Source organism: Chrysoperla carnea, chromosome 1 (genome assembly GCF_905475395.1).
Source record: "Chrysoperla carnea chromosome 1, inChrCarn1.1, whole genome shotgun sequence".
Taxonomy (NCBI): Eukaryota; Metazoa; Arthropoda; class Insecta; order Neuroptera; family Chrysopidae; genus Chrysoperla; species Chrysoperla carnea.
Window position 1 is genome coordinate 29610336 of NC_058337.1, and position 22011 is coordinate 29632346.

General features: G+C 29.6%; 1 protein-coding gene across 1 annotated transcript; it reads left to right on the forward strand.

The window, feature by feature from the left end:
• Positions 1–1042: 1042 nt before the first annotated feature.
• LOC123304926 (aminopeptidase N-like) lies at positions 1043–20487 on the forward strand. The gene is made up of 13 exons (XM_044886480.1): positions 1043–1100; positions 7925–8399; positions 9270–9755; positions 9824–10007; positions 10828–10987; positions 12291–12372; positions 12441–12630; positions 13961–14162; positions 14266–14543; positions 16348–16685; positions 17566–17670; positions 18466–18556; positions 20197–20487. Exons 2-13 carry the CDS (start codon positions 7927–7929, stop codon positions 20458–20460), a joined length of 2853 nt encoding a protein of 950 aa, XP_044742415.1. The 5' UTR covers positions 1043–1100; positions 7925–7926; the 3' UTR covers positions 20461–20487.
• Positions 20488–22011: the final 1524 nt, after the last annotated feature.

Consider the following 22011-nt stretch of genomic DNA (forward strand, 5'->3'; position numbering starts at 1 on the left):
ACGCCAACCAGTATTGGCTTGACGCTAATACTGCATTGACTTGTACGCCAAATCTATTGCTCGGTGCTGAACTTATGAACTTCGGGCCAATAGGCAAAACGTGGTGGAGGCCTATGTAAGGCCAGCGTTCTTACCACTTCTTACTGTGCCCAGGGTCCCCACAAACTTTGATTGTAATGAAATTATTCGTGAAGTATCTTAAGAATCGTAACTGAATCAACCCAAACCCTTCTAAGTAACCAAAGTGATCGAGCTAGTGTAGTTTTCTTTATCTTTCAATTTGAACTTTCCCGTCTTTCAATTTGGAAAAGTTCTCAATAATATCTTTTAGGTATATTTAAATTATCTAAAATATCACATGATGAGTTTAAGATGGTTCTACGATTTAAATTTTCTTTAATCATAGATGTACGTAGACGATCTTTAAGTCGCTTCATCTTCGAAAATGCTAGTCCGCTAATAGAATTAGTTGTTAAAAATGTATGTTAAATTCTTAATAATATTTCTACAATCTTATAATTAGCTTAATTTTTTTCAATTAGTAATTTTATCATAGAGGATCCTATTAAAATAATGAAATTTAATTAAATATATTCTTTAAAACTTTTAGAGTCAATACAAAAAAATTAATAAATTTTACAGCATTTGAGTTTTAAGAGAAATTTGCATTTGCACGAGACGTTTCTGAAGAAACAGGTTTTTTTCAATATTTTTTTCAACTTTTGTGCAAATGTTGGATGTCTTCTCTTGGCGGAGGCCTATAGGCACCTGCCTCCTCTGCCTATACGTAAGTTTGGCACTGCTACTGCAAATGTTACTATTCCTTTAATACAATACACCGTATGGCGTTCATACCGATAGAGCATGGCGTTCAAACCAATATTGACACAGTGATATCCACAAAAAAATTTCCTACCGTGTACTTTAAATTAATCATTATTGGAAAGACTAAATTGAACAGAGATTAAAAAAAATCATTTTGATAAAAAAAAATTATTTTGATAAAAAAAAATCAACTCCAAAATATTGGTATAAAATAAAGCTTCCATTGACTAAATACTATTTTGTGTCAATGTTTACGTGAATAATGTGCTTTTAAGGTAATTAATAAAATCAGTTTCTATTATTCAATAATATTTTTAAATTAATAGTGAATAGAATATATTTAAAGATCATAGTGCAAAATTGAAAGGGCAAATAGTACCTAGTGTTTCATATCTAACCGTAAATCTGAATGCGTTTATATAGACCGGGTTCAATTACTTAAGAGCTAAAATAAAATATTTGATGAAATTTGGTTATGCCATTTAGTATACTAATATACTAATTTATATGAAAGTGCACCGAAATATACTAATTTATTTGAAAGTGCATTTTGCCAGTCGGAAACATAATCGCTACAACACGATGGTAACAACGGATCATAAAAACAAACACGTTTTTATTTACACCTAAAACAACGAAGCCTAATGTTATGGCAAGCCGTTTTACTATTTAATCGCAAGTTAAATTAATTAATAATTCATTTGTTACCTTTTTCAAGTCAAATTTTTTATGTTATTTTATTTATTTATTTATTTATTTTTTTTTTTTGTTTCATTATAATAGAAATGCTATTATGCCCCGACATAAAATTATTGCTTATTCTTAGGAAGATATACGGAAAAAGGTGAAATTATTACTATAATTTTTTTTTTTCCAAAGGAAATTATAATTAAAATTATTATTATAATTACGCCACGACATAGCAATAACCGAATATAAATTTAGGACATAAATTTTATTTAAATTAATTATAATGGCGGTTTTTCACTTAACGAACAAACAAAAACAAAACTCAAACTGAAATCATAACTTAACTTTTCGCAAACTTTTTGAAGACTGATGTGTTTTGTGTCAATTGAATAATTATAATAAAAAGCAAATATGGGGTTTTAACTGTCGCAAAACACGCCAGCCTTCAAAAAGTATGTGAAAAGTTAAGTTATTATTTGAGTTTCTCCGTTAAGTGGATAACCGGTATTATGTAGTAATATAATAAATAATATTCAATTAAAATTATGAGTTTAGCGACGGTTCTTCACACATTTTTCAACGGCGTGAAATCATTATTTGATTGGCGTGAAACTTTATAATTTTTTTAGGACTCCTCTTAAACATTCAAAAATATAAAAATGTATATAAAAAAAAGCGGTTTTCCAGATAATAATGGTAAAAGTTTCAATTAAATTTCAAGCACTGCCATTATAGCTTTTACTCTATCGATTTGAAATTTGGATATGTTATAAGTACTCATATTCTATCTGCCCTGGTTACTTTTATTTTTCGGAAATCATGGTAATTTTCACAATTTCCATTGTTCACATTCAGATACAGTGGAATTGGAAAAAGTACCTAAGTATAAAATTGAGAAAATTAACAGGATTTTCGAAAAATAAAAGTAACCAGGGCAGATAGAACATGAGTACCTATAAAATAACCAAATTTCAAATCGATAGAGTAAAGGGTATAATCGTAGTGCTTGAAATTCAATTGAAACTTTAACCATTCTTATCTGGAAAATCGCTTTTCTTTATAAATATTTTTTTCCACCAACGAATGTTTAAGAGGAGTCTTAAAAAAATTATAAAATTTCACGCCAATCAAATAATGATTTCACGCCGTTGAAAAATGTGTGAAGTAACCTAAATTAACCTAAATTAACCTACTATGTCGTGACATAATAATAATATTCTTGCGAAACCTTGATCGATGCTTCGTCAGAATCTCATTTATTTGAAATGAGATAAAACTAGTTATCTAGAAAAATTCTCAAATTTTGTAACAATTTTCTTTACCCTAAAATAAATATCTTTATAATTGGCGCAAAATAATGTTTGATATGGCAACGATTATTTTTTTTGATTCTCATCATTCCATTACTATTTGACCAAAATAGTGAATCATATTTCGTTATTTTATACTGCCAAATAAAATAAAATGCTTCTAAAAATAACGATTATTTCTGTTTACATGCGTTGCTACATTTGATACCTGTTACTTTCGATCTGGCTCTTCTCTATATGTATATTTTCCCAATGTCCAGTACGACTTCAATAATGCTCTAAAATATAAAATTTGGTATCTAAATCTGAATTAGTTTTTATTAGTAAAATGAAAACAACTGTTTATCTTATCCTAGAAAATCTTATCAACTTTTTATCAGCTCTTAGACATAAGTGACCAAAAAAGTTAAATCGCTCAAATATCAAATATTTAGGAAATTTGTAACTATAAAAAATAAATTATTTGCCTTTTTTCTTTATTTCTACATCTCTACATAGTGACTAATTGCCAAGTGTTTTCAAAAAAGTTTATAACAGTTCTAGATCCATGTGCTAAATATAAGTTTGCCTTTAAATCTGGGTTTACTAGTTCATGCATCATGCAAAAATCGATTTGAGTATGCGAATTTGTGCAAATGAACTGAACTTGTATAGAGCGTTTACATGTTTTTAGTTGCAAGGTAGGTTGCGATTTATAAATACAGTTTGATGAATTCCCGATATAACCACAATATATTTTAAATAAATTGCTCTTATCGGAGATTTACTATAAAAAAGAGATACCTACTAAGTCACATTTTGGGCATGTAAGTTGCTGATCTACCAACTGTTGAACTTGTTGCCCGAAAACTTCTAAAAAAGACCCATGTCAGCTACAAATATATCGTAAGTGGTCAACATTTCATGGCTATGGACAAAAAACTAAAGTCTGTGTACCTGGTCAAATAATGCAAATAGTCTTCAGTATAAACCAAATTGTTTTTCGAGTAAATCGGAACTTTGAATTCTTCCTTCTTAGGCGTTAGGCGTAAATTTCAATTCATTTAGTTTTTCAATAAAAAAAGAGTGCAATATAAAAAAAAAAAAAAAACTAGCGTAAAATGCGGTACTAATAAATGTAGCAAAGTTTTAATTTTCGACTATTTTGTATTATTTTAAGACAACGGCGAAAAAATCGACACTCTGAATACCTATCTCGCGTGAGACATTAAATTTTAGTCCAAAAATTGGAACATCAGACTAAAAGATTTTAAAAAATTTTATTTATGTGCATGCCAATTATATTTGTAAAAGGTTAGAAGACCGTTTATAATAAATAAATAAATAAATAAAAAAGCCAAATGTCTGACAAATCTGATCTGAATCAAAGTCGTTGTTATACGACCTTTCGTTTACATATCTACCTATCCAAAAAAGTGATTTTTCTTAAAATATTTTCTAGTTAAATTGTTCATTTCTCATCAATATCTAGCCATGAAACTACATATCATTATCTTCATTATTTTTTATTAAATTAATCGACGAAATATTTTTAAAAAAATGCAATGGTAGTTCGGTGCTAATCAATATAAGTGTTTCTGTATTATCAACTATTAATTTATGATAATCAAAACTGTCTACATTAAACTCCTATTGAATTTGATTGTAAACCATAAAAATAATTATACTCTCCTAGAAATTTTTTCCTAGTGGCTAGATGCATTCATAATTTGATTCTGACCTTTGAATGTTTTGTTCAATTTGTCAGAAATGGTCAGAAAGAGACAAAAGGGTCAGAGAAAGTGGATCAAATAATTTTTTTTTTCAATAAAAAACGTTAAGAATAGATCTTTTAGTGATTCAAAATAATTTTTTTTTATTACGCCTTTTTGTTGTAATTACAAAGAGATTGTTAAAAAAGGTATAATATTTCTCAACATTTAAATGGTCTACTGCAATCCATTTTTATCGCCAATAAAATAATTGAATCCAGTATCTTATTTTTTTGAACAAGGCAATTAAGATATAAAAATAAATAAGAGGAACTGGGTATTATATTAAAAGCCATTTGATTTTGAATGTTGTTTGAGTTTGAACTTAAAATCGTTCAACATTTTTTAAATAAGTTAAATATTGGATATCCGAGAGAGTGCATCTAAATAAAAGTTGCAGAAACAAAATGACGGATCCTCTTTCGATCGAAAAACATCATCGCGCAAATCAAAAAAACCATTGAAAAACAACATTTTTGACTATTGGCTAGGATGTTTAAGGTTCGAATCCAGGCAACGCCAGTGTGAAAAAAAAAGTTAATGGGACGATAAATTGATCACATTATCGTCACTTGCATAAGAACGAAGAAACCGGCTCCACCCACATCATAAAATTAATGGTTTATTCGAATGTTGTTAAACAAATAAATAAAGATTAAAAATAATGATGTGGGTGGCCTCTGTAAGAAGTGGTCTGAGAAACGGAGGTTAAACCTCATTATTATTTAAAAAAATTCTCAATAGAAAACCAATAGTTGGATGCTATTTTTTCGCTTAACATAACCTATAATAATAATAATTTTAATAGAGTACCGACTCAAATCAATAATTTTTTTGTGAGCAATTACGTTTTGAAGTCAATGCTAACCATATCTTTAGCTAAAAATTAATTCATTCGCGTCGACTTCAAAACGTAATTGTTCATAAGGAAATTATTGATTTCAGTCGAAACTTTATAAAACTTATTTTTACATTTTTCGTCGGTTCTATTTTTTGCAAAAAATTTTTGTTTCATACTTTTTAGTGAGTTTTTGTAATAAACAACTGTGAGTGAACAGTAAGTCACCCCTTTTTTGTAACCCCTTTAGGCCAGGAATTTGTTTCCCAAATTTATATGGGACCAACTTTGAGGTATACCCTATCCCATAGAATTATCAAAATCGGACTACCCTGTAAAAATCTCCCCTATTTTCCTATCTTTAGGCTAGGAATTTTTTTCTAACTTCGAGTGCGTAAAAAGTTATGTGTAGTCATACATAAATTACCCTATCCCATAAAAAAAAAGAATTATCAAAATCGGAATACCCGGTAAAAATCTCCCCTATTTTCCTATCTTTAGGCTAGGAATTTTTTTCCAACTTCGAGTGTGTGAAAAGTTATGTGTAGTCATACATAAATTTAAAAAAATCACGGGTCTCATTGACAACCTTCCTCATTTTGTTTTTTCGCCAGTTAATGATTAAATTTGTGTATTTCATTTTTTCAAAATTTTCTATCCTAAAGATAAAAGGGGGTGGAACGTTAGAAACTGACCTGATTTTAACCTAGCAACTTTTCTAACGATAAATTTTAACCAATTCCTACTATTAAAGTAGTAGTATCCGGGATTTTAATATTATTGATTAATCTATTAGGTGTGGCTATTTTTTTATCAAAATTTTCATTTTAATGATAACATTTTTAATATAGTAACTAAAATGTGGAAAGTTTTAAAAATACCTATATTTAAGATAAGATAAATATAAAATATTTGAATTTTTAGAAACAATTTAATTAAATACAAATACAATAACTTTATACATTCTGCATCAAATCCGGTAGTTCTGATTTTTAGCAGACTTGTTTAAGATGTTGACCCAATGAATAATCCAAGTTTGTGACCCCGAGCGACGAACGAAACTTTGCAAAAATCGAAAAAACCACTGAAAATTTCTGCTTTTTTTTCGTTTATAACCCTAAAGTCGTAGTTTTTAAAGCACCTTTTTAAGATGCTTTTAAAGTAAACTAAATTTGCTATAATATGAGACTAGAATCATCACTGAAGACTCATTAGTTTGCGAGAAAAAGCTGTTCAAAATTCGTCATTTTTTCTAACTTATATTTTTGTATAATTTGATCTATGAACCTGCCTGAACATTTTAAAAAAATTGGGAAAATTCGGTCATAGGGACTGCCGATAGAAGTGAAAACTTAGAACTTTTAGTATAAAAATTTGAAATTTCATTATATTAAAATTATTAAAATTATCAACATTATTCTGGTTTTCATATCTATTGATACTCCGAGCAACAATTATGTGCATGTTTATATGGTTTTTTATTATTTAAATATATTACGGGCTGTACAAGATTATGACAAAATATAAATACAATTCAATTGAAATAACAATTAATATACAATCATATGATTTGTGGATAGTATTTGTATTTACATAAATTTCAATGCACTTGAAATTACTCATATACGCAGCACTAATGTTACACAATACGTCAGCTGTATAGCTACAGATATACTGCTATAAGCATGTCAGTAACGCGAACCCATAACATTTTCCCCTACCAAAAGTACCCACCGTCGCTAACGAAGTTTTCATTAAAAAAAAATTAGTTCGATAGGTTGAGATAAAAAAAAATCCATTTGAATTGTTAAAATGACACGACTATAAATGGATTTTAAATGAATTACAAATAGTAACTTTACCTAAATTAATAAAATTAATGAAAAATTAGTCGTATCTTACTACAATTTGCATTGAAACTTGCTATTTTTCTTGAGTCTACCTGAAATGAAGAGTATCAGTAAGGAGAAAACTTATACCAGGATGACCGACCACCTACAAAGTTCTACATTTGAAGAACTACAAATTCTGTAGAATGTTATGAATATGTTGGTCGTTCGGAAGAATGTTTACGCTTAAATGGATGATCATCTTATTGGATTTATTTTTTAAACTCAGTTACATTTAGTCTATTTTTTGTATGCTTTTTTAATGAAATTTAACAATTTAAGCACAAAAGCTGTATTTTAAACAGTGATTTTAGAAATTAACATTTATCAATTTACCCAAGCAAGGATCGAACGGATGATGAATGACTTGACTTTAAATGTACGCTGAAGTTAAAGTAAAATTTCAAGATAATCGATTAATGCTCCTCTCAAAGCCAGCAATTCTAAGTTTAAACCTATTTCTTTTAAATTAAGAATTGAGTTGTTCTCGAGGAGGGGGTTAAAAGATGCCGTTTTTGAGATAAAAATTTATGTTTCATTTAATAATTACGAAACAAAATTGAAAAATTCTGAATCTGATAAATAAAAACATATTTATTAAAATTTATTTTTTCATTTTAGGAATGGCTACCATACAACATTTATTAATTACTGCATTAACTGCAGTTATTTGCATCAATGCAGTAATTTCTTCCCCATTGTTGGGTAAAGCAGAAGAGTCTTACCGTTTAAATAATCCAGTTACACCGGTAAACTATAAAATTCATCTAAAAACGGATTTTAAAGAAGCAAAAACCGAAGGAGAAGTAAATATTATATTAAACACTCTTGAAGAAACCAAAACCCTTCGAATTCATGCAGTTGATTTGGAGTTTAAAAAAGAAGATGTAACTTTGGTATTGCAGACTGATCCAAACCAGAGCATTGAAATTACAGATATAAAACCTTATGAAGCTGGACAATTTCATGAACTAAACTTAAAAACAAAATTGGCAAAGAAATCCAATTATTTATTAACAATAAAATTCAAGGGGACTTTAAAAGAAGGCAGTAAAGGTTATTATTTACTAAAGTTTAAATCTGGTAAAGCTAACAAGTGAGTAATTTTAACATAAGTCACAGCTAACAAAATGAATTTTTATATTAAATTTTAACATTAAACAATCAAACCAAACTACAAGATCAAAGTTTTGAGTATATGAGGTGAATGAAGCTCAAAGGTCCACCCTTTTATTTTTTGCTTTTCGATGGACGACTTTATTTCCATCTATTTGCCGAGGTTTTTTTTTTCCTTTTAATATCCTGGAAAATAATTTTTCTGGTAGAAATTGATCCGAATATCAATTATTATACATACAGCGAGTGTGTCTCTAAAATATTTGTACAACGCTATGCCAGATTAATACTGCTAAAAATAATTCAATTTAGGTAAACTTAACTTTGTGCTTAGTTGCTTCGTTTGGGAGCTACATGGACCTCAATTTTTAATTTTGAAACCGTTTTTTGTATCTTGCATTTCAACAAGAAATGCTAAGATTATCGTCAAAACAAAGGAACATGATGAATTCTTGGCGTTTTAGATTTGAATTCCCTGATATTCATACGTCCATGAAAGTAAATTATTGATAATGCTGAATTTAGATTCAGTAGATTACGTTTTACAAAAAATTATTTTTAGTAAGAAGCGTTTATTCATATGGCTTTTTAAAAAAATTGCAATTTTTATTATTGGTATCAGCTGCAGTCAAAAAAACAATACAAACAAATATTTGTGCAGTGATTTTCCAGACTTAATTTGACTTAAAATACACTAAGGTGAAATTAAATAAATACAGAAAATTTATGTTTTAAGTTTTCCCGTTGCTATAACTTTTGAGCTTTCAAAATGCTGAATATAATTATAATTATGTTTTATCACTTTAGCTATTAAAAATTAAGTTTAACACAAAATAAATTTTTCTTGTAGAGTAATGGCAGTAACTTTTCTTAGCCCAATTTACGCACGTACAGTTTTTCCATGCTTTGATGAACCCGAACTTAAGGCAACATTTGACATCAAACTAACGCATGATGAAGACTATGATGCATACTCCAATTCAAAATCAATAAAATCTTCAAAATCATTGAAAGCTACCAAAATGGTTACCACTGAATTTGCACAAACACCTATCATGTCCACGTATATATTGGCTTTTGCGTTATTACCAAAAGGCACTTTCATCGACCATGAAGTCAAAAAGGATAAGAAATCCAGTGTGTCAACCAATGTGTTAATTCGCAAAGATATCAAGGATCAAGTTGAATATCTTTTACCTAAAACAACAAGCTATCTACAAGAATTAGAAAAACTTACCGGAGTTGAATACGATACAAATTTAGGAAAAATTACACACTTAACTATTCCAAAATCTGAAACCGGTGCTATGGAAAATTGGGGATTGATTATTTATGGGTTTGTAATTATTCTTTATTTTATAGTCTTCAATTAATATTAAAGTATTTTCTTACAATTTTGTATAGTGAGTCAGGCGTGGTTTATGATGAGGCAAATGACCCGTTTTCCAAGACATTAGCAGGTCAAAGAGTAATTGCCCATGAATTATCACATCAGTGGTTTGGTAATTTGGTAACACCAAAATGGTGGACAGATTTATGGTTAAAGGAGGGTTTTGCATCATACATGGAAAGCGTTGTCATGGATGCTGTAAGTTAAGAACTTTAAAAAGTATTAAATTGTGTCAAGACTTTTAATAATCAATATTTTGAGAACCGTGCTTCAAAACTGTAATTTGGTTACTTATTAAAAAATAAGTGGAAGTACATGCTAAGTGAGAGGTAAAAAAGCTTAAAATTTGACCTACTATCTAGAAGACTAGGTTCTAATCCGCAAAGATCTGATAGGCCTGGTATTCTGGAATTCGATTCATTGGCTGGCACCTACTAACGTGTAGTTCTACAAGTGAGATTTACAAAGTAATTGCAATATATTTAAGAACACTCTCCATTAAATCACGCTCTTCCTTACAGCTTTCTCTAAACTGAACCAGAATTTTGAAGATCATCGAATATTTTTTAGTTGTTCCGGATACGGAATTATTAAACTCTCACTTGAAACATAGCTAAGAACACTCTCCATTAAATTACCTTTCAAACGAAACAAAAAAAAATCACAATTGGTTCATCCGTTTAGACGCTATAATGCTACAGACAGACATGCAGGCACACACACATAGCGATCAAACTTATACCACCACTTTTTTTTGGTCCGGGGGTTAAAAATTGAAATCTACTTTCATGTTAGATATTAGGTGCACAGTTGTGAGTGTGTATGTATTATTATGTTAAGACAATACACTAACAAATAGTTTTCTCAAAGAGCCCAAAACCTAAAATGGATAGAAGTTGTTTATCGGACTTTATCAATTATTATCTAACCCAATTTGATACAAATTTTGATATAATTTGGTACAAAACGCTCCAAACTGTTTATTTGAGAGATAAAATCATTATTTTAAATTTTCTAGGTCGCACCAGGTGAATTTGGTACATTAAAAGAATATTTTGCTCAAATTCATCATAGATACTTTAAGGAGGATTCCTCTTCAAATAATCGTGCTATGAACACACCAGTGGAAAAACCTGAAGATATTGAGAAAAATTTTGATGTGGTTCAATATGAAAAAGGTTCGTATTTACTTTTCAATTTCCAATGCAGCGGTGACGAAGAAGTGACGACTTCAAAGAAAGTATCTATTATTTATACGAAAGACAAATTCGAAATTTGGATAATGATTGATGTTATAAGGTGTTTAATTTTTCGGAGAGTGTCCTCATTTTAAAAGTATCTAAAGGTGCTAAATAAAAATTATTATTTAATCAATATTTTTATCTAATCTCGCAAATAGCAAATCCAATTTCGATGGAGCTTTATCAGAAATGTTCAGTACTTCTTTAGCTCATTTTAGTATACTTTTTGTAATTTCTTTTTTTTTTTTGGTCTTAGTTTGGTAGTTATAAGCAAATATATTTATAATAAACTGTAAAACAAATTATTATAAACTTACTCATGTACGTTATTATCTACGTTATTTACATCGCAAAAGGGAAACGCTGTTACGAAGTCTCAAGGGAAATAACGAAAAAGTAAATATCGAAAAACTAATTTTCCTAAATGCTAACTGGAACAATTGCCAATCGAGTGATATATACAAGTGAAACTTACAAAATTTAAAAAACCCCCGACAAGGTTTTCGGGGGTGGAACCCTAAACTCAACCTTGAAATATATTTATGAACACTCGACAACTACCTTTTTCCCTAGAGCCTTCTCCAAACTGAACCGATTTTAAAGATCATCATTGCCTATATTGCCTATTTTTTAGTTGTTCCGGGTACGGAACCCTAAACTCATTCTTGACATAGATAAGAACACTCTCCAAAAAATTACCTTTCAAACGAAACAAAAAAATCAAAATCGGTTCATCCGGTTAGGCGCTTCGCTGCAGACAGACAGACGCACATAGCGGTCAAACTTATAACACCTCTTTTTTTTTGAATCGGGAGTTAAAAATAAATTATCATTGAATAATAAATACATAACGAGAGAAAAACCTGACAGTTGAACTGAGTGTTGAACATTACAAACAGCATAAGCAAGCTTTTTTAAATTTTCTAGACTGTAACTTAATTATAAAAAATTTCAAAATCTTTATTTTTATCGTTTTTGTCTCTTTTGTTCTTAAACTTAATGTATTGCCGCATTTAAATGAATCATAATGTCAAAAAGTTTTTAAAGTTTCGGTTTTTTTACTTCTAAATTTTAAAAACACACAAATGAATTTGATAAACTATGTTTTTTTCTAATTTTTTCCGGTTTAAAAATCGTAATTTCGTTTGTAGCCTTTCGCTTTCGTAGAATTTTAAATATTTGAATAAAAGCACTAAATATACATTAACGATACTTAAGGTAAAATATTTATATTTTATAGGTGCACAGTTATTATACATGTTGGAACATATTATTGGCAGTGAACTTTTTAAAAAGGGAGTTCAAAATTATGTTAAACGGAAGTAAGGGAGTATTTTTAATGAACGTTAAATTTAATTTATTTACAACTTAAATAATGTTTGTTTCATAGTCAACGAGCATCAGTAACACCAGACGATTTATGGGAAGCATTACAACAAATTATTGACAAAAATAAAGAATATCCAATTTTAGGAGGTAAAAAAGTAGCTGATATTGGAAATTCTTGGATAAGCAAAGCCGGTTACCCAGTTGTTCATGTTACTTTTGACGCAGATAAGAAAAAATTAAAATTCAGACAGGTGAGTAACGATTAGAATTAGTAAAGATAAAGTAAAACAAGATTTTGTTGCAAGTAAATATGTTTTTAACATGGTAGCAAAATAATATTTCCTTGGATTAACAAAAATATTTTCTTGCCATGCTTCAGTTTTTAAGCAGACATATGATTAATTCAAGAGATGTTCCGACTAGTCGGTAAAGTTGACTATCCTGTCCCTTTCGTAGTCGGCGAACAGTCGGCAAAAACCGCCGACTACCAGGCTTCTTACTTTTTATGTATTTGTCAATAAAATATCCCTAACAGGAATTACATTTAAAGAAACATGAATTGTTAATTAACATTTTTATTGTAGAACAGGCTTACAAATTGGGTTGAATGTCGGTATTTTATATGGTTTGTTCATACTAGTATTTCCCTGAATTTTCCTGTCCACTATGAGAAATAATCATTTGGCACTGATTATAGGTACTTGACTTTTCGGGAATCATTGCCCAATTGGCTAAAAAGAAATCCATACACGATATTTTCGAATGTTGTTGACATGATTAAATACAGATTGTAATTGAGCTCTATCATTTAAATGCATGAAGGAGGTGCACTCAGCCTCTGAAATTGAGTAGCTCATAAATGGAATTATCAGCGGAAAGGTGGTAAAACACATACATGGAATCACAATGAGCTCTATACCCTAAGTGTGTACTTTGTGGACAGCCAATATAACCTTTCCTAACCTAAACTAACCTAACCTAATCTAAAGCTGTTTCCTTCTCACAACTGCATATAACTTAAATGATTGTATGACAAGTCGTGATGCCAATCAAGACGCCATTATACTCTACACTTTTTTAGAAGTAAAGTTGAATTGGTTAATGAAAATGCACAAAATACATAATGTAAATAGTGTTTGTTTTTTAAATAATTTTCTTGGTGTAAATCAGATACTAATGTAATGTATAAACCAATTTTTCAAATTTAGGACAAAAGCCAATAGTAAGCTTGATGAACAGCTCTAGTGCAGTTTTTTATAGATGTAAATGATGGCATACATATTCACAATGTACAATTACATTCTCTTGACTATACATTATATAATACAGAAACCACCATGCGTAAACCTGCGTTACCCATAGTCCAACTTTCTCTCCCTCTCTAAATAACAAAAATTTATACAAAAAATTTTTTTAATGCACTCCTTAGAAGAAGAAAAATGATTTGATGAAAGTGTATCAAGTTTGAATGCTTGTTTCTCAATGATAAACCGCAATAATAGAAATGTCGAAGGAGGTCATTTATAAAATTCTACCACAAATCCAAATTATTATAATTTTCATTATTTTTTTAAATATTAGGAACGATTCTTAACAACCAATGCGAAGAAAGCTATACCAAGTCCATTTCCAAAAAGTAAATGGATGGTTCCAATTAATTTTATAACAGACAAAACGAAAACCAAAAATATTGATACAGCTCCCACACATTGGCTCGAAACGCAAAAGCTAGAAGTAGATTATGAAGACATCAAATTTGTGATAGCAAATAATGAACAGACAGGTATGGATATACTGTCACCGTATGTCAGTTTAATTGTTTCAGACTACTCACCTCATTCCCTCTACTTAAACAGAACTGTATAATTCAAAAAGATCTGTTTTAGGATACTATCGGGTAAATTATGATGACTCTAATTGGAAAGCAATTAGTGATCACTTAAATACAGAAGAAGAACCAGTTGTATCTACAGTAACTCAAGCTCAATTATTGGATGATGCGTTTACATTTGCTGAAAATGGTGATCTGAAATATGATGTTGCAATTGATTTAACACGATTTTTAGAGAATGTTGATGAATTTTTACCATGGAAACCAACCAGTGTCTACTTGATGAACATATACGACAAAATTTCCATGACATCAACATTAGAGAAATACCAAGTACGTATACATTTCATTTTAAATAAGCCTCGCCATAAAAAAAAAATACAAAAAAATTTTGAAAAAAGTATATTAATATATTGTTTTTCCATTTTTCCTACCTCTTACAACTTTACACATATAAAAAAAATAAATGAACCGATTTTGGTCGTCAAACACAAAGTTTCATTTTAGCTATTAGATTACATTTCGCTTTAAATTTTCCTCCGTTTTAGATTTACTAGTTAATCTGGTAGATTAAGATATGGACACGCCGGACTGATTAAACCCTTTAATGCAAATAAATAATTAATTTGTAACCTTTAAAAACTTGAAGCTAAACAAATACATTTTTTATAGTCTTAAACTTTTAATTAGATACTTTATAAAAATGTTGTGTAGAAAAATTGTGTCATTTGACGATACCAAAGAAAAATCCATATTTTCAAATTTTAGTCAATCTAATTTTCTACCAATATCAATACTGAATAAACAAAGATCTATACCGACTCGCAACTTTTAAAAAAATAACTAAAAACGCCTGAGACTACACGAATATGCTTTTGTATTGAAACTGAATAACCCTCATCTTATACAGGTTGTTTAATCTATAATGACTAATAGCTCGTTTTTTTTTAACATCTAATGACCTAGATGTTAAAAGCGACCCTAAATAAAATAAATAAATATAAAAAAATCTGACATCAAATTAGACCTAGTTCTTTGGGTTGCTTGAATAAATAATGTAGATTCTAAACGGTAAGAAATTCAAAACATTTTAAATTAGACAGTTAATCCTCATAAAAAAAAATAAGAATTTTTGTTTAAAATATTTTTTCGAAAAACGCTAGCTTTCGAAGAGAATGCGACTTAAAAATACACCATTATTGCATTTAATCCAAAGAAAATACGCTTAAAATGTATCGATAGTTGTATGTTAAAGTCACAGGCGTCTTATATTCGATTAAATGCAATAATCACTCATTTTTAAGTCGATTTTCGAAAAAATGGTTTGGATGAAAAATGTTAATTTTTTTATGAGGATCAGCTTTCTATTTTAAAGTGTTATTCTATCTGTTACTGCGTAGGATCTAAATTGTCTATTAAAGACATCCGAAGAACTAGGTCCAATCTGATTTCAAAACATGATGTCTTCCATAAAACGGTAATTTTTTGATTGGTTAAAATGACCCACCCTGTATACAAGTTTTTTGTTTCATGATTTATTCTGGTAAAAAAAACCTCTCTCTTCTAGAATGTTTTATTTTATTGGGTTATTCGCTGAGTATGAGACAAATCAATTTCCGCAGTTGTGCAGTCGCAGACTTATGTAGTAATTTCTATTGAATATTTAGTTTAGAGTCTGCCGATGGAGTACCCAAGTCCTCAATAGCATGGTAGTCAATTCAAATTTTGCGAATAAAAATGGCCATATCTCTTTTTCCTCACTTCGGGCAGCAAAATTACCTAGAAGTTCGTGATGAGCGCACAAAATAAAAGGATTTACTGCCATTCGCAAACAAGCATACACAAAACCTACCAGGCGATTTCGCTAACTGTGAAGCGATAACTTATAAGATGTGAATAAACCCAATAAATAAGTATAATCAAGAATGGTAGCAAAGTTAAAATTTAAAGTTATGTATGAACATCATATCGCAGCATCGGTGTGCACTTGACCCACAAACAAAATGTACAACAATCCAAGTTCAGAGCAATGCAATGATAACTTTGATCCAAAAAAAATCAGTTAACAGATCCAAAATTATCATTTTTCTAGAATAACAAAAATGTTCGTTTATTTAATTTCAATAAAATCTTTCAGAAATATCTAAGTAAAATCGCCAAGAAAGCTTTTGATAAAGTATTATTTAACGAAAAATATGAAAAGAATACTGATGGAATTTTACAAGAAAAATTATTGCCACTTATGGTTCGTGCCAGAAGTTCTGAATTTGTTGAAAAATCTGAAGAAATACTGAATGAACTTAAACAGAAAAGTTCGAAAGTCTTAAAGAAATTCCAACGTTACGTCTTCTGTGGTGCTGCTACTACAGAGTTTGAATATTTAATGGAGCAATTAAAAGCAAAAAAGAGTGAACATGATAAAGATGATATATTATTTGGTTTATCATGTTTATCAGACATTGAAAATATTAACAAGTTAGTAATAAAATTTATTTTCGAAATATTTTGATGGAATTTCTTTTATCTAAACACAAATTAATTTAAGTGGTTTTTGATGAGGCTGATAGTTCAGTTCATGAAATCTGTAACTTCGATTTAATAACTTTATTTTGACATAATTAAGCAAATCGAATAATCAGCGGGAAATAGATCACAATGGGCTAAATAGTCTAAGTGTCATCTATTCAGATTGACGCTGCAATCTAATTTAACCTTTCTTTCACCATAATAGAAATCTAGGGAAAAATGCTTTAAGTCTTTTCCTCTAACGTATATGATTAAAAAATTGCAATTCACATAAGCATTTGAAAATCTATCTATGATTTTTATACCATGCATATATGAAATATATCATGGTATATTAAGTTTAGTCCCAAGTTTGTAACGCTTAAAAATATTGATACTACGAACAAGATTTTAGTATAGGTTTTCATAAAATCACCTAATTAGAGCATCTGTCTGTCTGTTCGTCTGTCCGTCTGTTAAAACTCAAAAGTTCAAGCGTATTCAAGACTTAGGTCAGTCGGATTTTGGATCCGTAGGACCCCTTGCGTTAGAAATAGAACAAAAGTTTAAAAGTAAAAAATACTTCATATAAAAAAAAAAATTTTGTTTGAAACATGTTTTGTAAATCTCACTGTTTACCCACGAGGGCGCAAATTAGGTACAAATTTTATAGTATGTATTATATAGAAATAACAGTTTTGAATGTGTGACTATCTAAGCTCGGATATTTTTTCTTTACTTAAGTGGCGTCAAAAAAAATACGATTGGGTCATCAACTCTGTCTATATATGGTATTTCAACAATTAAATCAATCAATTGTTTGTTTTCACTTGTTTTATTTTTATTTTAGAGCTTTGGAAGAGATAGAAGATAAAGAAGATAAATTTAAGTTTGTTAAACACATTTCAGAATTAAGTCCATTAATAGTCTACGATAATATCGAAAACTTTAAAAAGTAAGTATTTATCTATTTAACTTGAAAGAGAGTCTTTTTCTTTTTAGAAATTATATGAGACAAATATGATTTAACAGTTGAAAAACAAACTTTTTTATTTTCAAATCTAATCATCGGTGTGCTGTAGTGAAAAAACACACTTTAGGCTAAGGGAACCATACGTCGGAAGTAAGAATAAATTTCAGCAAGTGGTCTTGGTGGTTTTGGCTGCAGGAATGATTCACTCATTTATTATTTATTTAATAATAATAAGATCCAAGCACTCAGCAATTCTAAACTTTTGACTTGACTTTTGACCACCTAAATCGGTCATATTTACCACTGTGCGTCGCCGTAATTTTCTAATGTCCGTTTAAACTAAGCGTAAAAATAGTTACATCTGTTTGTGCTTTAATATCCATCTGATTATATGAAAATACATTTATTGAAAAAAAATTAAGAAACGTAGTTTTCCAATTTTATCAAGGATGATCAGTGAGAACTATAGGATTTTGAAATAAAATTTCCAAATTCACCACAATGTTTGGATCAATTTTTCATATGGTTACTTCGTCTTCAATGTGGTCATCATCAGTTATCAAATTAGCTAATCGCAATTCATCTCCTGCAAGATATGTTACTCGTGGCTAATTTGGTGATTGTAACCGAAATTTGAACTAATAATGCAAAAAACTGATTTCGTCCTAGTACCCAATTTGATAATTTTAAGCAACTTTGAGTTCATAAACAAAAATAAACAAGTTAAAAATTTGCCAACAGATTTTTCTTTCTCTAAAAAATATTAATTTATTCCAGGGCCATTACCGATGAAAAACAAGTTGTGGAGATTATGAAGATTCTTGCAGCTCGTGTTGGTACAGAAGAACAATTAGAGAAGTTAGAGAAGGTAATTAAACACAATTTTTCTTATAATTTTTCTTTATGAGAATTGTAAATTTATTAAAATGCGAATTATAAATTGTGAAAACTTCATATTCAGGCCAAGTTTAAAATCCTAAAATTTCTGGACAAATATTAATTAGGGAGGGACTATAAATAAAACTGTGTTAAGAGCAATGCTAGCTATTCGCCCGGACGGATTTCCATGTAACTTATAGCTCCGTTTAACATCAGATAAATTCATCAATCGTACGTTTAAGTCAACAATCATTGAAAAAAAGAGATAAAATGGACGTTTGGTTTAAATTTCGAATTCACCTCAATGGATAAATTATTTCGTTCATTGTAAAAGAAAATTATCTCCTTATAACTAAATTTTGAAATAAAGAGCTTTTTGCAAATTAATGCGTAGGGGACAAATGCAACTTATTTTCATTCTGTGTTTAATATTTTTTATGATTTTATTAAATATAAAAATAATGAGAATGTGCAGTAGTTTAAATAAAAGCAAAATACATAATTGGACATCTCAGTTTCTGCTCAGAGTTAAGCAATTTCAGTTTCTCTTGGTAAATGTAGCAGCTTCATTTCTGGGGTAATAGTGCATTTATTGAAGCTGTTTGAAGTATGACCTAATATTTTATATTAGGCATGAGCGAGTTATTTTAAGCCAAAGTCACCATTGTTATAACTTTATTGAGTGTTATAAACTTTATTGTGTGTCTCTTTATTCAAGCTCGTATTGCTCATAGAGGAGGAAGCGAGACGGGTATACGACTTTTATACCATTCTCAGTTTCTCTAATAGTAATGAGATAGGTAGGAGAAAAAAATGTTGTCCCTCTGTCTTACTCGTATTTTAGGTTATCACTGGTTAGGTTATCACTGTCTTACTCGTATTTTAAGTTAGGAGTCCGAGGGACTTCTCTGAGTCACATTTTCCCATGCCTGTTTTGTATTCTTGATATTCTTAAGCAAAAATTCCTATCCCTTTTATATTATAAATGTGAAAGTAAGGTTGTTTGTAAGTTTGCTTGTTACGCTTTCACGCAACTACTGAACGGAATCTAGTGAAACTTTACAATAATATAGCTCAGTTTATAAATATATATTTAAAAAAAAAAATTAAATTTGCTTTGATTTTTCACTGCACCATCATTTTTAAAGCTAAATTAAAGATTTATTCACAAATGGTGACCGAGTAACAATTTATGGCCATTTGTTCTTATATACTTAATGAATTTATGACTATGTTACTTTTAAAAAAGATATAGAAAGCTGTACATAAATTTATATGTATAAAACAATCCCTATCCCTATTTCCAATGTTATGGAAGCGGGATAATTGAGAACAGGGGTTATCTTTTTTTCTAAACCCAGCGAAACGGGTGGGTATCAAGGTAGTATTTAATAATTTCTTATATTATAAATACGAATTTCACTACAAAGCCAACACATGGCTAATTTGAGGACTGTTTCATGACTTCAAGGGTTTCACTTTCATGCACATTGCCCTTAGTCGAAGGATTTTAGAGCGAATGACTGCTGATCCATTAATAACTGGTAATCCAACAAACAAACCAACAAATAAATCAAAAATTATTGCTGTATATTTTGAATTTTTATATAATATTTAAATACATTTCAGTTAAACGAGGAGGGCAAATACGACGATTTATTGGAACTAGCAAAAGAAAATCACAAATGGAACAATGATAACAAAGATTTTCACGAATGGATTGAAGATAATGTAGATGAAGATCCTACTAAACCAACACCAAAACCAACCACAACACCAAATCCAGAACCAACTCCACCGGAGACTCCAGAGCCTCCACCAGATGGTGCATTAAGTGTTGCAGTATGTTTAAGTATGTTGGTATCTACTGTAATTATTGCATTTTTAATGTAATTTTTAAAAACAATAACGAAGTTTATGTTTTAGTAAAAATAATTTTAATATTTAAATGAATTCAAATAAATTTATTTTTTATGTTTAATTATTATTGTTTTTTTTTTATTCCATTCATCTTTCCAATTACCTAAGTGAAAAAAAATTCTCATTAATCAGATAAATATTGTTGACACAAGTCGGCACGAAACAATATGTAGGATTGGCCGGAGCAAGTTGTTCCACTGAAATATTGCCAAAGCTACGCATCGCACGACAATACATCAAATGGCCGAAAGAGATGTTCTAGTGGGCTTCGTTTAGGGTTGCCACTTTTTTTTGTACAAATAAAGTACATTGGTTATTAAAGGTAGAAAAAAAAGTACATTGTGTCAAAATAAAGTACGATTTATTGCACTCTATCATTTCTCTTAAAAACATATTTTTCATTACTTTTAGCAATTTTTAACATAATTATCACTGCTAAACAGCCTCACAGCATCTTTACAGTCTATATTTAAGTTAAAGAAAATAAGTAATTCATTTTTTATCAGATTCAGAGACGCTTTGTTTCTTTCGTCTCGCTATTTGCTATTCATCACAGAAAATTCGTCAATTATCGAACCTATTCGGTAACAATCGATAACGTCATCGACCCCAGTAACTCTGTCGATCTGTTTTACGCAAAAATTCTTACAACCAACCAATTTTTGTATATTATATCTGAAATGAATCTCAGAGAAATCGAATCATGCGAAATAAAGTATTTTCGCGTACTTTATTGTTCTCATAAAGTATACAGTACAATTATCCGAAATATCGTACGATACTTTATAATAAAGTACGGGTGGCAACTCTAGCTTCGTTCATCACACCAACATCGAATGACCGTGAACCACTAAAAAAAAGAGCTCTTTGTTAATTTTTTACGGACAAAAAAAAAAATATTTTTAGAATTTTGGAAATGAAACAACGTAACAAATAATCGTCTGACAAGCAGGTCAATTGTGATGATAAGTGCATTTAATTATACCATGTACATGAAATATACCAAGGTTTACTAAGTTTAGTCCAAAGTTTGTAACGCTTAAAAATATTGATACTATGAACAAAATTTTGGTATAGGTGTTCATAAAATCACCTAATTAGTCCATTTCCTGTCTGTCAGTCTGTCTGTCGTCTGTCCATCTGTCATCACGATAAATCAAAAACAAAAAGAGATATGAAGCTGAAATTTTTACAGCGTTCTTAGAACGTGAACAGTGAGGTCGAGTTCGTAAATGGGCAGCATAAGTTAATTGGATAAAGATAGAACAAAAGGATGAATGTGAAAAATATTCCTTATAAAAAAATAAACAACTTTTATTTGAAACTTTTTTTCGTAAACATCACTGTTTAACCGTGAGAGCGCAAATTATGCGCAAATTGTATAGTATGTATTATATGAGAATATCAGTTATATATGTATGACATGTATATATGCGTAATGTGATAGAGTAATACTGTCTATACATGTATTTCAACAATTAACTCAGTCAACTGTTTATTTTCACTTGTTGGTTAATTAATTTT